Source organism: Peromyscus maniculatus, chromosome 7, assembly GCF_049852395.1.
Source record: "Peromyscus maniculatus bairdii isolate BWxNUB_F1_BW_parent chromosome 7, HU_Pman_BW_mat_3.1, whole genome shotgun sequence".
NCBI classification, from domain to species: domain Eukaryota; kingdom Metazoa; phylum Chordata; class Mammalia; order Rodentia; family Cricetidae; genus Peromyscus; species Peromyscus maniculatus.
The window spans coordinates 6100021-6117472 of NC_134858.1; the positions used below are offsets into that span (position 1 = coordinate 6100021).

Sequence of the window (17452 nt, forward strand, 5' to 3'; positions counted from 1 at the left end):
TCTGCATGTTAATGGCTGCAAAGAAACTCCTGGTTTAGTACCTAAATATCTGACTTTTAAATAGACTTGAACAGTACATAAATAGATTTTCAATGAAAGCCTCGGGTGTCTTCTCTGTCAGACTACTCATAAAGGTTTCATCTCAGAGTTCAAGGACTCTTGAAACTCCTCCATCCTGCAGTGTGTGCTGGAACTGTGGAGTTTAAGCACAGAGTATGAACAGGCAGTGCTCTCAGACCCATCGGAGTACAAGTCATTTCCTTAAAATGTAGGTGGAAGAGGACATACTGGGGCACACAGAAACTCCATCAGAGGTGAGTGGGTTCAGGCATGGCTTCCATGTCAACCATGGAAGAGCAAACTATGGGAAGTACTCATGAGAGATGGCCAATGGTGTGAAGGCAAGAACACCACCATCTAACTGAGGTTGTCCAGGGACCTTCAGCTCCAACTCCCTCCCACACTTCACTTCCTCAAGTAGACCTCCACAAGAACATCACAAATCATTACGAATGATTCCTTGACTGTCAGTCCAGTAAGCACCAAGATTCTACCTCTCCCTATAACCCCAAGAAATACCCATCCTAAATTGTGGCCTATCTGTCATGAGTCATGTCATGTCATGAGGAATGAAGTCATACTCTGCTGGTCCCCTAGTCTATAGGGAAGTTTACAAACACTGATGGAACAAATATAGGTTAGTTCCTTGCCAAGCATCTTCCAGTGAGTACTGTCAGCATTCCTACTTATGGTTTCATAAAAAGATGGGTGTGGCTCTCTTACCATTCATTTTTTAAGTATCACTCAATGACTTGATCTTCTGTGTCATTCATAAATCTCTTCTCCCAAAGGTATTGCCACTTGAAGTGGGAAGGTAATGATAACAATGGATGAACACATTAAATGTGTTTAGCAAGTTGATAAGTACCTGTTATTAACTCTGAATCAAAGAGAGCAGACGGCTGGAGTAGACTGCTCAAACAGACTAATCTCATTTTTAAAAAGTGTTTTGATTTTGAAAAGCAAAAGTAAAACAAAAGAAGTAAAATTTCAACCCTTAGGGGAACATCTATGGTCACCAGGAATGTAATTTTTGAACAGGAGTCAAGCCTGTTGTTGTTTTTACTGAGAGATGATTTCCATGTCTTACCCGGTGATATGAGGTCATGGTAAGAGCAACAAGTGACTAATGTGTTGTAAATTAAAGGACAGATTCTGTTCCTAAGGTTGCATGCTCCTGGTGTTAGTCAACACACTGGATAGTGAATCATATGGAACTCTAGCTGCTAAGGCTCCCTCATTACAAGCTTGGTACAAAGGCAAGGAGTTCTGATCATAAAACCCCAAACCCCAAACACTTGCATGATGCTACAACTGGAAATTTCAGTACATGAATTAAAAATATTGCTTGAAATGACTTTAAGACTATGTATAGAAAATATATGAAACAGAAATAAGTCTCCCGATTTGACCTGGGTCCCATTCCCATAATCACTGCATATTTTAGAATATCTCCAAGAATATAAGATGTCTCATTTATATATAATAATCCAAAATCTAAAAGACTTGGGTCCCAAGAATTGTAGATAAAGTGTGCTCAGACTGCACTACAGATTAAAGTTCTCTGAGTTGACGCCTGATGGCTTTTCTAACTTAGCCTCTGTGCAACACAAATATGTGAGGCCAGTGGTTAGGAACAAGGTCAGCAGCAGGGAATAGTCACAGAAGCACAGAGAGATTTTGTTTATTCCCAACATAGCAGGTGTTCAGTAGGCAGCCATAACATGTAAGGTTAACTACTGAAGAGAAAATGGAGGAGGTTTTACGTATTTTTATCTTCATTATTTGGGGCCTGGATAGTTTGGGATTATGAGAAATATAAAGTATATTTTTATGTCCTTTCTTTAATCCACTCTCCCTGGAGGAGTCAGTCATCAAAGGGGCTACTGGTGAATATTTCATTCATGCCTGTAGCAAAGCAAAGCAAACCAATACACACGGAGATTACGCTTCTTCACACTGCACAGACACTGTACAAATAGAAAGATTATTTTACTTTTCAGATACTGACACACAATACATCAGGAAATCGTTCAGTTGAATGACTAATGTGTGTGAACTAAACTTAGTGGAACGATGGTTTAGCCCAAGAGTCACCTGTTAAATACATCAGTGTTCCAAATGCACAAATCACCCACGGTGATTATATCAGACCCTCAACGCCACCCTCACACTGTAAGCAGTTATCTGGGTGCATGTTGTTTCGTGTAGGGTTCAGAGTGAGGATATGACCGTTCTAACATGTTCCACTGTCTCTGAACAGGTAACGCTCTTCACTGCTTCAATGGCATCCCAGTTTTGGGCATGACTCTTCCTTGACTGGCAATGCTCTCCCACACAGCAACCTTCTGTGGCTTCAGAGCATACGTCTTTGTCTTTGCAGTGCTCCTGAATGCTTCATTTGTAGGATACTTACTTCATGGGGAAAGCGGCTCTAACCTCTTTCCAATATATTGTCACGATTTCCTTACACAGGTAATTAACAGAAAGAAAAAAATCTAAAAGATTAAAACTTCAAGCACAAGTGCAACATGAACCAGCATGTTTGTGTCTTGTTTTAGGGAAGGAACCTCAACAAATAATGACACAGAGTAAATCTCACCATTAGAAAAGAGAGCTGATTTCATACCCACATCCTACATAGAAAAAGCTCTAAGCCCTCAGTGAGCATCATAGGTTTAGCTTACAGGCAAGGGAGGTGGGAATGTTCTGGTCTGTTAAAATAAAATGAAAGTTGAGATTTGTTTGCACAGCAGCAGCAGAGGAAGACACTGGATCTTTGCTGTCAAGTTGGTCTTTGAAAGCAAATCAGCTTCCCTTCATGGATCGTGGTCTAGCATGATGCAAATGGGTGATGACAAGGGGGTGTAGACCAGGCTGCTAGGATGTTATGAAGGCTACCTTCTGTCCCAGGAAAGGTCGTCAGTGACAGCAACGACCCTGGTGTACTAAGCCACCAGGCACCCACCTACCAAGGAATTCACAATACCTCACTGCAGTGCACAGGGAACAATGCTGGGAGGAAAGAGGAAGATCCAAACTTCCTTCAGAGTTTCCCATCACACCATAATCTTTATGAGCTGTTTTCCATTCACTGCCTTTAGTTCATTGATGCTATTTCTGGATGGATCTGTCTGTCTACTGTTACTGGTTCATTCTAATTCATTATTTTATTTCATTTAACAGCATAAATGTCCTGAGGCACAGTGCTGTGTATATGTTCAGCCTATTATCTCTAGAAATACTGATGCAATGTAGAATGGATTGAGATTATAGGCTGTGGCATATAAACATAGCTACACACACCTTTAAACACTGGAGTGTCTAGGAACTAGTGAAAACTCTGAAGGAATCTGTTAAATACCAAGGCCAAGTGCAGTGGGTCTGGGGAGACAACTTTTTAGACTATGGAGAATAAAGGCTTTTTCCTATTGTAGACACTCATAGAAATTATATGTTGGAATTGTTGAAATAGATTATGATAGAAGAAATGGCTGATATGTAACCTTTTGTTGATGACCTATAACTGGAGAGTAAACACCTCTTTCTTCTATGAGTTCTGTAATTCAGTGGAATTCAGAGAAAGAAAACCTTTGTACATTTCATTCCTGCTAATGAAGCTTTCAAACTGTGTGGCTTGGGGCTGGAGAGATGGCTCAGTGGTTAAGAGCACCGCTGCTCTTCCAGAGGACCAGCATTCGAGTCCCAGCACCCACGTAGTAACTCAGAACCATTTGTAACTCCAGTTCAAAGCTCTCTGACTCCCTTTTCTGATCTTCATGGGTAAAAGACATATGTACTACATACATACCTGTGAACAAAATATCATATAAATAAATAAATCTTAAAATATTCAAACTCTGTGGCCTAAGAATCTAGTCCTTTGGTGTTTGTTTTCTGTTTCAATTAAACAAGGTTTAGAAGGCACAGCTTCCCAATTCAAATTTCCAAACAATGTCCTTATCATTTGTATAAGACCATCTCAGAGGCCAAAACTTCCCCATCATTAAAATACCTGAAGACTGCAGCATTGCAGGTGACGGCTGTATGCCACACTCAGCATTGCAGGTGACAATGGCTGTACACCACACTCAGCATTGCAGGTGACGACGGCTGTACGCCACACTGAGCATTGCAGGTGAGGACGGCTGTACGCCACACTCAGCATTGCAGGTGACAGCTGTACACCACACTCAGCATTGCAGGTGATGGCTGTACACCACACTCAGCATTGCAGGTGATGGCTGTACGCCACACTCAGCATTGCAGGTTGTATGCCACACTTTACCTTCACAGTTGCCCATGATTCTCCCTGTACTGTCACAATGCTGCTTAGGGAGCAGAAAATGTGCACAAGGGATTTATTAGCCCGTGTGTTTTAATGGGAAAATTTGTAAAAGTCCCAAGATAGGTTTCCATGACTTCTAAAGGAGGAGTTGTTCATCTGTGGTTCACAAGTCAAATCTAGCCTGCCACAAAACTATTTAGTCTCAGGCTTTACAGACACACTTGGTAGATTTTTCCTCCGAACCCACAGAAGCCATCTGGGTAGATTGCTTATGGTGGAATCAGTGTTTGACTTAACTCAGCTTTCTTTATAGACTCACATACATTATTGCTTTCAAATACTAACATCTTAGGAAACAAATAAAAATAAAGTTATGATAAAACAACAACTGATTTTCTTGAAATGTTTAGGACCAGCAAAACAACCACACATAAAAACAGTATATTTTTAAGAAACAAAAATAATAAGTGTACAATTTAAATTATACTTTTAAAATAATGATTTCGAGGTTCTCCAGAAACTACCAGACAATGCAGAACAACAGACGTCAGCATGGGTACCGCAGGTTTCTGACTTCCAAATTTGCAGTGTGTAGAACTGAGCTCAGTATCTGGGATTCTGCAGCTCTAGAGAACAGACTCTGTCAAAAATCACTTCTTATCAAAAAATAAAAAAGCAAGATTATTTTAAAAGTAAGAAAACAGCCAAAAGGAATGGCTGTGATGTAAATATTTGTGGTTCTCTTTCCATCAGTGGGAGCTACATAGTCTGCTGGTGAAGAACTTGAGACAAACAGATGGTTTTCATTTAGTGGCTGGTCCCCATATCTGTGTCAGATAAAATCATAGCACTTATTATGTGTTACCATGGATACCATGAAGATACTGCCATCCACTAATACTATTAGAGGAAGACAACATAGTTTTCAGGGACTAGTCCTGTTCTGCCTTCATAAGTCGCCTTCAGCCACCCTGGCTCCACTGATGGGTGTACTGGTCAAGGGAAGAAACAAATAAATGTTACTCACGTGACACTATCTTCAAATAATTCCTGTAAACTAATGATCACCTTAGAATCTATTCACTCCGGTTATTGAGATATAGCCCCTCTAAAGTTGGAAGGTTCTTTGTACTCACATAATCAATTAGATAAACTATATTTGTCTAAAACACCACCCCCCTCCTCTATTATTTTTGTAAACAAAGTGTACTTGTCAGACTAGCCTTGTAAGAGTCATTATGTAGCTCTGGCTGTCGTCTAGCTAGCAATCCCCCTGCCCCAACATCAGGAGTGCACTACCATGTCTGCCTTGTTTCTTTCTCTTTGAACACAAGTGAGTAAATGCTCCCACAAGAAAGGCTGAGATCTAGAAGACCTAAGAATCGGGGTTTGGAATCTGATGCTGTCCTAACTCAGTGCTCCCAAGTCACTTCAGTAAATGACAGGAGTACTCACCGTTGGAAAAGATCGCCCCCTGGGGGAAGGACAGTTCATGGCTATGTTCTGCTTTGCAGGAGTACATGGCTTTGGCTTGGCTGAAAGATCAAGACAGTTTATAAAAACAGCATTCAATTCAAATACAGTTAAAACTACTCTTAGTTAATGTTAATTAGAACGTAATATAAAGATGTATGCAAATAGGTCTACATGAGTGTGTTCTTCACAAACTGTGTGTGGTCCTATTGTAACCAGACCAGAGCCTGTGCTTCACTGACCGATTAGAAACCCTTCTTGTGTTTCTAACACACCTCGAAGAGACAATACAACTCCAAATGAATAGCATAGACTCACTTTAAATATGCTGCAATTTGTTAGAAAGCTGCTGAACAGGCTGCTTTTGTGTGTGTGCCCCCCGCCCCCCGCGACAGACACACACACACACACACACACACACACACACACACACTTTAATTTTCAGGTTAACTCAGACCCAAAAGACACGGTAAATATATTGAGTAGGTGTGATGTTGGAATAGCAGCTGAGGTTACCCATGAATAGCCATCAAGTGTCACCTCATTGTCTGCATGGTAAAGGACACAGATGGAGGCTTTGCAACCCAGAAAGGTATTTATGTCACCCCTTAAAGACAACAACAGCAAACCTACACTCAGCACCACATGCTCCATGCAGCTAGAGGCTCTGGTGTCCTAAGAGCAGCCAGAATTGGGGGCTTTTTTGTGAGTTCTGATCTAGAAACAGTGCAGTTGACACTAAAGCTGCATCATCCAATGACCAGGAAGGAAGTCACCAGGCCAGTCTCCTCTCGTGTTCTAAAGACTTGCAACTTTCTGACTCCATCGACCATCTCTTCTAGGAGAAGAGTCCAAGACAGTGTCATTTCTGTTTCTATTGATTTGATGGCTTCCCTGGCACCCTACAACCTCCAGCTTCCTGTTCTGGTTACCTGCCATCTTATTATCTACAGAGCAAGCAGAGGGCAATTCCACCCCAATCAGAAACCTCATGGCATCCTAGCCACCTTGCCATTCCTCACAGCTTCAATGACTGCAGGCCAGGCTTTCTCCTGACCATTCTTCAATGTTCTTTGCCTGGTTCAGAAGTGAAAGCATCTCCTCAAGGCCACTGTTGCCCTTTCTTTTCCTCACTCCGTAAGTTCTGCTGCCAGGCACCTTCCCCTTCACCTGTGCAGAACCACTGATGTCTGTAAATTTCTCTACTACAGAGAACTCTATGCTCTCTTCTCCCAGCACCCATTTCCGATAGTCTCACCTGTCCCCCAGGCTCCTTGAACTCTAAGTCTACAACTTTCCTGTCTCCTTTTATAAATATAAGCAGAATTGAGAAACTAAACTACAATTTTCCCGATGCTTATCCTCAGACACTTGGCATCCTTCTCTGCCCACCTCTTACTTGCCCTCTCCAAGCATGCGTCCATCCTGACCACAGCCCTGAAAAGTCCTGCTGACAAGTTTCTGCCTTGCTGAGTCTTGCACTCAGAATGGCCGATTATCCCGTCCCTTCTTCAGTCTCTGAAAAGCCACTTGAACAATCTGTGTGCATACTTCACTGATTACCACCATCTGCACAGTGGCAGCCAGAGCCCATGTGGTTCTTTGAGGTGAGGCTTTTGTTTGGCTCAAGGCTATCCACTAAAATGATGGTTAGACATCGCCTGCCTCTACTCATTCTATCATCCTTCAATGTCTATAATAGGGGTCTCTGTGAATGCCTTAGAAGGAACACCAAACAGGTATGTGGGAGGCCAGGAAAAGGCCCTCATGTGTAATTCAGTTCCATCCAACAGTACAAAAGGGCATCAGAGGAGCTTGATGTGTTTCACATTTAAAAACATATTCATTAGAAGCTTGAATATCTCATAAGATTATAATTAATAATTTCAATTATAATCACAACAATAATAGTTATTATTGAGGTAGAAAGCACCTGCCAGATATTTCAAAAACATTATTGTTTATATTCATAGCCAGTGTGGTAAGTGCAGAATTATGACCTTCATTTTAGATAGGGAACATGGACTTCTGAAATGCATAATTATGGGGCATTACAAATGGTGGCCCAAAAGTTTGAATGAGGGCCCATCTGACCCTGACGGTGATGTATATTCCATAGTGTATAGCATTCAGTGATAATTAAGGATGCTATCCATGGGTGCCTGAACTGGTTGACAAAGGGAACCTGGAAGTCTCTGCTGAAGCCTATGAGAAGTTGATTTCAGCTTTAAAATGTCCAAAGTTATTAAAATGCATAGGCTGTTTGTTAAACATCTAAGTGTGTCTTTACCATAGGATAGCCCCCTCACTTCACTAACATTTTGTGTTGCTAAGTCTCCTGGGGTTATCTTTGTAATTATAGTTCTAGCCAGCTTCCATATCTTTAGGCTCCTCCTCAAATACATATTCAACAATCACACTGAAGTGTGCAGGGAAAAAATGCATCTGTCCTGAACACATACAGATCTTTTTTTGTCAGCACTCCCAAAGCAACATGGACATAATATCTGTTTACATAGCCTTATACACTAAGTAGTTTAAATGTTCTAGTGATGACTACTTCAAGGCAGATATAAGTAGCTACTATGTAAATGCTGTGCATGGCATATGAGAGGGTGAACAACTATGAATTTTGTACAGTGGAAAGAAAGTCTTAGAACCAATCTTTTATGGATAGAGAGGGAGGCTTGTTGAGTTTTTACTCTACAGATGACTACTTAGCACTTCACAATAGAAGGGCTCCATCTAGTGGAGCAATTTGACCATACAGTGCTTCTCAACCTTCCTAATGCTGCGACCCTTTAACAGTTCCTCATGTTGTAGGGATCCCAACCATAAAATTATTTCATTGCTACTTTAAACTGTAATTTTGCTACTGTTATGAATCATAATGTAAGTATCTAATATGCAGGATGCTCTTAGGTGATCATCTTTAGGTGAAAGGGTTATTTGAGCCTCCAAAGGGGTCATGACCCACAGGTTGAGAACCACAGCTGGATAGACAGGTATGCAAGGCTCTTACAGTAATACCCAAAAGCAACAGCAATCTCAAAGAAATGAAGTTCGCTGTGGCACACACAAAACCCCTGTGCCTTCTCGGGAAGAAAGCAGGTGCAGAGATCTGGACTGGTGTGTACAAGTGCTCCGGGTGTAAGCAGTGCAGCAATTATCCTCCCGAGACAGCAGTGTGATTCCTCACCGGAAGTCAGAACAGACAAACAAAAAACAACCATGCAAACTATCTAATTTGAGACTTTGAACAAAATTTAAGGGTTTGAAGGTCACCGTTACCCCTACTAACTAGTTTGTGCCTACAATCATCTGGCAGAAGGGATTCTAAAAGGAACACTGTGTTCCGCCCTTTGGTTATCAGACTATTGAAACAATGGTCCCCAAGGAACTAGAATTCCTCCAGGAGTCTTATATTGGGAGATGGAAAAGCAAAAGCCTGGTATTCCCAAAGGGGGACCTTCTCTTCTTGGAATGGATTCTACACAGTTACGATAACTTATCAGACCATCATTTAAGAAAGACAGTGATGACAGGCCAGAGCACTCTTTGAGACTGCTTCATTACATATCTCTTTAAACAAAAACTTTTGTCAGGACCCCAAAGATGGACTGGTTGGGGGATGTCACCAGACCTCTTTATTTGTTCCTTTCCCCAAATGTGGCCACATTAAACAAATTTCCTCTCTCTCCTTTTTACCATTTCCTGTCTCTTTAATTAGCCTACCTAGGACAGGTGGATAGGCCTGATTTATCTCATTAAAGCTTCATGGGATGATTTGCAAGAGCCTGAGCCTTAACCCTAACAGCTCTGATGATATCCTGAGGTTGGTAAGGGCTTAAGACAGACTTGTTGGGAAAGTTCACATGCTTTTGTAAAAATGACAGAAAACAAGAGATATAACAACAAAATAACCAAAAAAAGACAGCAAAAACCTTTGGTTGAGTAACTTTCAGAAGAAATATACAGCAATAAACTACCCATGATTCCTTTGCTTCATAGACTTAGTTATCCAGTTGTGGAAGCTCAAAAAAGCTCCAGCACAGCTGCAGGGATGAGGAGTGAGGCAGATTTGCTCTGCAAGCGATCTCACTTATGTGCTTGTACTGAATACCTCCTCTAAAAAGAAAACCTTGGGAAACAAGTCGTTTTCATGCAATTCAGTTATTCAGATTAAAACCCAAAGTCCACTGCAGATTAACAGCATGGGCACAGGAGGAGGAGACAGGTGCTTGAGAAGGAAGCAGCAAGGAGCAGACCTGGAAGGCTGGAAACAGAGCCAAGTCCTGTCCACACAGAACAGAGGCTCCTGGGCTAGTTAGCTTTGCAATCCTGCACTGTACTGTGCAGTATTTTCTAGAAGATTCTTCCAGAGAAGCAATAACTTTTAAAAGTCAAGAATATATTATTGACAATTACCCCCAAAATGACTATTATCAGAAGTGTACAAAGAGACAACTAATTATAGTGACTTCCACTCTTAGGAAATTTGTTTTGAATCCTTATTCTTTTGGAGGGGAGGGGCAGGGTCTCATGTATCCGAGGCTGGCCTCAAACTTGTCATGTAGCCAAGGATGATCCTCATCTTCTGATCCTCATGATGTCACTTCCTGCATGCTATGACTATAGGTGTATACTACCACATCCAGCTTATGTGGGGCTGGGAATCAAACCAGGGCCTTGTGTATACCAGGCAAGCACTCCACCAACTGAATTACAGCTCCAACTACAATTCTTTTGCAAGCATTTTAGAAGAAAGGCACCATGGTAACAATCTGATACGATGTTATTTGCAGATGTGTTCTTCCTGGCTAAGTCACTGGACACTGGCTTATTTCATTTTCTGAAAAGCTGAGGTAGAGGCTGCCACAAACTACATTACATCAACACAGTGCAATGCTATCCCTGCTATTCCATTTATTCACTGTTAAATCTTGAGAACTTACCGTCCTGAAGAGACCGGCTTAAGTGACCCAGCATTTTCAAATAGTTGGGCCTTTGCCGCCACTCTGAAAGACAGTTTTAAATGCACTGAGTACATTTTAAAAACAGTATCTTAAGAATCAGAATTCTTTAATATTTTTAAATGAAGTCAATCAGAAAAGCCATTCTGCTCAATGGGATATACAGGATTATCGTGCAAATAAGACAACACAGTTAGGAACCGCCACCCAAATTGGAGCTAGAGTAGAGCTGCTTTTTGCTTTAATGTGAACGAGTTGTGCTGCAGCCTGCAGCTCATAGAGCCTGCGACTGTAATAAACCTAGAGTTTGCTTCCTGGGGCTCTTACCGTCCTTTTCCTTTTTACCTCAGAAAACAGAGGTCACAGCAGGGAGAACATTCTCTCCCCACACGGCTCCCAGCAGGAAGCATGTTATTGGCTCCTGTGGAGTACCAGGGGAGAATCAAAGAATCCATCAACATGATGGAGGAGGAACTGTTGTTTGTTCTAATAGCACAGGGAGCTAAGATTATTTCCTGTGCTGCCTTTGCTATGAAGCAACAATGAAAAAAAACTATGAAAATACGTCTCCTAAATGAACTTCCTGGTTTGCATCTTGCTTCAGTCCCAGTGTGTGTGTGTGTGTTGGATGGTGGCGAGAACGGGAAGCTACTAGCTACAGAATGGGAGCAGCTGCCGTGAAGTGTCCTTGATCATCATATTATTTCTTAATTTCACCGAAAAAAATTAAATTATATGAATGAGCATCTAACTTGGTTTCAAAATGACATATTTTTAAGTGATTATAATTAAGTAATTAAATTATTAATTAATTAATTTTTTGTGTGCATTGGGAAATCACAGGACAACTTTTGTGAGCTGGCTCTCTCCTCCTACCATGTGCGTCCTGGGATGGAACTCAGGTCCTCAGACTTGGTGGCAATCACCTTTATCCACTGAGCCATCTCACTGGTCCCAATCTCTAGTTAGAACTCTTCATACAGTCCCAACAGACAATTCTGAGGGCCTCCCCACCAAAAACAACAACAACAACGACGACGACGAGCAGAAGACAGAAAATCTTCTGTCTCCTGAAAGACACGAGGATAGCCTCTCATCTCCTCTGAGTGTCCATCTAAACTTTAATTTCTTGTATTGGCTTTAGCTGAACACGAAGCAGACAGACATACAAAAAAAGACACACTCTGCAACTAAAGATGTAGAGGGAGAGTAATGGGCGGAAGGATTTGGGATCCCCTTCCTGTGGACGTGGACTTAGTAAGTAAGATACCTTACTAAACTTTCAACAAATAATGAAAATGGCAGAAACACCCTCATATATGACAGATGGGTATGGCACAGAGAATCTGGAGGTTAGGGAACCCAGGACTCTTACATTTTCCAGACATCTGTTCTGGTCTCTAAAGAGGGGTTTGCTCATACTGCTGAACTTGAAATGAGACTGCAGACCTTTATCAGAGACTACGCAAGGGAAGATGTCTAGTGAGAGCTCACAGACAATGGAAAATGCTAGCAACTGCCAGGACCGTGAAAGCCGAGGATGAGGCACTTCCGGTCTGGATCTTCATCCCTTCTTTCTTCAGACTCCCCTTCACCCCTCTGCACCTATTTATATAGCTATGTTCTACAAGCTTTTGACTTCTGGTCATTGTTTTGATGAGAAGGACTCTCTTCCCATTGCCTTTTGTGATCCTGTTTGTCTCTAACCTTGTTGCCATCAGTGAGATCTCAGAGAAGCACAAGATGGAGGGGAGAAAACCCTCACGTGCAGGGAGCAACCCTACTGAGGGAGCTCAAAGCTGGATGTGTAGCTGTAATGGAAGGTTCCTAGCTCCAAAGGCCATAACCACTGTATTCTCTATCTATTTTCACATGTTACATTAAGCCACAGCTCTGGTTGTGGGATAGCCTTTAAAGCAATAACCCATGAGAACTCATGAGGTTGATGACAGCTGGAGCCTACAGCAACTCTCACATTCTTTACTGAAGTGGACAGAGTCCTACAAGCTAAAGGAACCAGCTCTCTAGACGAACCATTTAACTACAGGACTCCCAAATTCTTTTAGGACAGACTCGACCCCTCTGCACCTTTAGGAGACACAGTGAATACAAACTCCTTCTAACTCACACTGAGCCCGGTCGCTGGTAGCCATTGCTGGAGGCAGTGTCCAGCCTTAGCCTCCTGCACATTTTCGGAGGTAGCTCTGGGTTTGGTGTGGCTTTGGGTGACTCTTTGGAACCTACAGAAGTTAAGCTTTGAATGGATCCACTGTAGCTCTTGTTTCCTAAAAAGAAAGCCCAAGAAAACATGCAGGGTGCTATTAGTCAAAATAATAACAAAAACAGTACAGTGCATAACAAAAGGCAGCATTTTCCTCCAAGAAATGGAAAGGTACAGAAAGGTTTTTGGGTACAGTGGTCTATCACTTAGGAAGATCAAAATCTACAGCAATTACAAGATATCACCCCACAATGATGGAAAGATTCAGGGGGAAAATGTCATAGCACTCTGAAGTTTCTAAATGCAAGCTCAACTACAAAGTAGACAAGCTTCACTGTTCTCCTCCATTAACCTTGTCCCTGATCAGTCACCCTGAATGACCAGCCAGGAACACTGGGGCAATGCTATCTCCAGGGCTCCAGGCCTGCTCACCTTCAGCTGCAGAGATGGATCTGAGAGAGGAAGCAGAGGCTCTCTTCAGTCCTGAGAGCCCGTAGGGTCCTTTCTTGACGAGGTCTATCGGGGGAGAAACGTCCCCTGGGCTGGTGACTGAGGCCACACTCTGGCAATCTGACTCCACATCTGTTTTGGTTGCATCTTCTCGAGAACTTGACTCTGGACTAGTTGTCCAGAGACCCAGACTTTTCTGTCCATTGGAAGATGATGGAGACGCGATCCAGGGAATACCACCCGACTTCTCCCTGAGCTGGCAGGAAGTCGACTTCGTGGTGCTGTTTTGTTCAGAGGAATGGGAAGAAAGCGACTCTATGCTGCCCATGGGTGTGCTGTCTGGGCTGCTGCTGTAAGAATCACCTGAGAGGAGACAGAAAGAGCAACAGAGGCAGTGGGCCAGCAACACCAAACAGATGACCAGAGCCCTCCTGCCCTCAGTCACCGTGCCTTTCACAGCCACCGACCCACCAGCCCCACCGACACAGTGGGCCTTGACCTGGCAGGGTGGATTATCTTCAGTACTAGGGGAGGGCTTTAAAGTTCGCCTTTGATGGTGGTAAATGCGATTTTCCACATCCTCTAGGATGATTTTTACACAGCCCTGTGAACTAACCACTCTTATGGAGCATTTGTGGACCGACTTGAAGCTGGACAAAAATTGTCTGTGACACAAGACTCAGAAGTAAGAGAAATAGGCTTCCTTCATGATAATAAACACACACACACACACACACACACACACACACATATATATATCAGTGGAAGAGACATGTTTCTATTAGAGATATATTTTTGCCTTCTTTTATTTTTCTGATCACAGTTGGCTCTGAGTCACAGGCTCCAGGTCTGTTCAAAGGCACTTGAATTTCAGCAGCAAATTACAAGCTGCTGACAGCTTTTGAAAGAAGGGTTTTTTTTTTTCTTCATTTTTCCTACTATGAACATAGTAACACAAGAAACCGGCTGTTGGACTAGGGTGTAACTCAAGGGGAGTGCGTGTCTAGCCTGCACAAGACCCTGGGTTTAAGCCCTAGCAGGGAAGAAAAAAAAAATCAAACAACAAAAACATGGCTGCCTAACTGGGTTTAGTTTTTAATGTCTCTAAAAGCAAACGCATCAAAAGTCAGAGAAACTGCATTAAATCTTGAAAATATACCTAAGTCAAAATTTACTAGACCATTTTCTATTAAATATGGACCATGGGAAACCACCGGGGCCTGGTGGAAAACACATAAGTGAGAACAACTACAGCTTCACGTTTGTTGTGGGCTCAAGCTATGGTCAACCACCCTGGCTTGAGCTTGGCTCAGAATAAGGAGGTCATGATTTCATGTGTACTGTTGGTTCTCTTTTTATTTCTTTCCTCTCTTTGGGGCACTCTGACATCCAAGAGCTGATTCTTTAAGAACACAATGTGAGAGAAAGCTAGAAAATGTCTTTTCAGTGTGGTATCCTCCAGCTTCCTTATCTGCCACTCCAACAACAGAACAAAACCTGCCCCAAGTAGCACCCGGCATCCTTAATCACCACATCAGAAAAAGAGAAGAGCAAACCACTTCTTTTTCCCTTTGTGGCAATAATGAATTTGCTTGCCATGAGGCTGTCAGGGACTGCTTCAGTGCTAGAAGAGGCGTGTGGGGGAAAAGCACCCAAGAACATCTGCCTATTCCTAATTACCAAAGAAGCGAGGTCAGGATAAACCGAAGGACAGGCTCTCCCCACAATGGGGCACACTTACTATCGGGCTCTGCCAGGCAAGGCGTGTACCTCCCTCTGGGCTTCCGAGAGCCTGTGGACAGACAGATGGCGCGAGTCCTTCGGGATCCAGACCGAGACTGAGGCTGAGGAAGAGGAATGTTTGGGTCTGGAGCGGTATGAAAAATCTACAGAGAAGAAAAATCGATCGAGGTCACTAAAGAGTGAAGCCATCCTGTGTGTCCATATGACAGAAGCTTCAACAGCTATGAAAAGAATCTTAGGAGTATAGGAGATGCTTGATACAACAGTTACCCTGTGCTTTCTTTTGCATCTACTGAATAAAACCGCTTCTCTGGGTTTTCATCTTTGTTGTTCCCCACAGCTTATGGTGAAGGTGAGGTCTGAGAACTTAAGAAACCTGTCAACCATGAGCAAGTGTCTACACCAAGAAACGGTTTCTTCCTATTGCCGTGTTCCCTTTTTGCTTTCATTTCAGGAAATTGTAACCCAAGGGCAAGTTTATGGCTTCCAAGAGAGTAGCTCTTTGCAATGCAGGGGATTGTCCTGAGATGCTGAGACTCTGGGCTGTCCAGGAGGTGGGGTTAGCTGGAGGAAGTGGAATGAGTAGTCTTCAGATATGTCTACATAGTATGGGACTGTGAGCTTGCAACTTTATGCAGTGACTGAGGACATCATTGAGTGGTCACCAGGAAAGGACTTTGGGGAGAAATATGGGGTCATTCTCCCAGAAGAACCAGATCAGGCATAATGGGCTAACTCAACTCTCACAACTTCCCATTTCCATAGTTACTCCAAGAGCTTAAAATTTTAAGGAAAACTTCTTTTAGGAGAACCTCATGATTCAAGACTCTACTTTGTAACTATCCCCTACCCTCATTTTGAGACACTTGAGGCCCAAGTGAGCTTCAAATTCAATTTCATGATTCTGATTCTCAAAGGCTGAGATTATAGGTGTGTACTACCATATCTGACCTCACTTTTTTTCTTTTATTTGGAAGATTGGAGTTACTAAACAAATAAGAGTCTAATTACAGAGGGATAAAGAGAAGAGGCTAAATCACATTTAAACACAAATAATGTTGCAGTGTCTTCTGAATCCCAGCAGTAAGCTGAGTACAATCCACGAAAGAAGGAAACTTCAGCAAGGCACGGTTGGAGGAGAGTCAGGCTACTCACCAGACTTGAAACACAGAATGAACAGGTAACAGTGAGAATCAAAGTCCCCATAGAGAAGTAATTTACGAAACTGACAAGACGGGCAGTTTTCAGGAACCTCAGATCACGAAGTAAAGCTCACAGACAGTATAAGTGTCCTTAAATTAAAGTTGGCAGTGTATGGAGATCTCAGCCACCTTTTCATAGTGTTCGATCAGGATTTCAACCACTATGTTCTGAAACTTGATGTTCATCATGGCGGCCACGGTTTCCTCCTGTGCTCTCATCAGGGTTGGGCCAAATATAACGCCGAGATTCGAGATGGTCATGAGATTTTGTTGGCTGTGTAATGATACTCTGAAAATAAAGAACATAAACTCTTAATATAAACTTCAAATAGCTAGGAAACATTCTTTTCTATCAAACATGGTGTGTTTAAAAACAACAACTGTAAGCTACATATGCCACTGGAGGCCTGCTTCCCTGGTCAGCATTGCCTATTCCTAATGGGTATAAGTAGAAACTGTATCAAATAGGAAGACAATTATTTATAAGATAAAGAGTCAATTAATACCCAGTGCTGGTCACATTGCTGTGTGGTACAACTAGACTTTTCCCCCGTCTCCTACTGTACTTTGACATCTCGTGTTGAACCTCCCTCTTCTCTTCTCCCTGGGCCCCAAACAGGTCCTTAAGGGGATGGAAATAATTACCTTCACATAATCATTATATATTATGTATAAATACACATTGAATAATCATGAGACATAATGTGCTGTGTCTATCAATGTCAACTAAAGATTTAATAGGGGCCTGGAGGGATGGCTTAGAGGGCAAAAAGTTTCTGCTCGGCAATCTTGACCTGAGTTTAATCCCTGGGCCCCAAGGTGGATGGAGGGAATGGATTCCTAAAAGTTGTCCTCTGACCCCACAGGTGTATTGTGGCATGCGCACACCATCCCCCATAATGAAAATACATATTTTTAATATTTAAAGAAGGAACATAAGATGCTAACACTGGAAAAATGAAGCTAATAACTATAAGCACTAAATTAGTGAGGGAAATTAATCTTGGTTTTCTGTTTATTTTTCCTGAATTAGATGCAATGT

The 17452-nt window shown here is 42.3% G+C and overlaps 1 protein-coding gene across 3 annotated transcripts in view; it reads right to left on the minus strand.

Annotated features, from left to right (window-relative positions):
* Nucleotides 1-2010: 2010 nt before the first annotated feature.
* Arhgap42 (Rho GTPase activating protein 42) overlaps nucleotides 2011-17452 on the minus strand; it is a 219443-nt gene continuing 204001 nt past the window's right edge. For 2 of the 3 annotated variants that reach the window (XM_006983781.4, XM_042280385.2), the window contains 7 exons: nucleotides 16540-16699; nucleotides 15207-15351; nucleotides 13448-13828; nucleotides 12923-13079; nucleotides 10777-10839; nucleotides 5804-5883; nucleotides 2011-5340 (listed from right to left, as the gene is read on the minus strand). In XM_006983781.4, coding sequence (XP_006983843.1) covers nucleotides 5252-5340; nucleotides 5804-5883; nucleotides 10777-10839; nucleotides 12923-13079; nucleotides 13448-13828; nucleotides 15207-15351; nucleotides 16540-16699 — 1075 coding nt within the window. In that variant the 3' untranslated portion in view covers nucleotides 2011-5251. The remainder of the gene's footprint in view (nucleotides 5341-5803; nucleotides 5884-10776; nucleotides 10840-12922; nucleotides 13080-13447; nucleotides 13829-15206; nucleotides 15352-16539; nucleotides 16700-17452) is intronic. The other variant, XM_042280384.2, reaches the window with a different exon arrangement.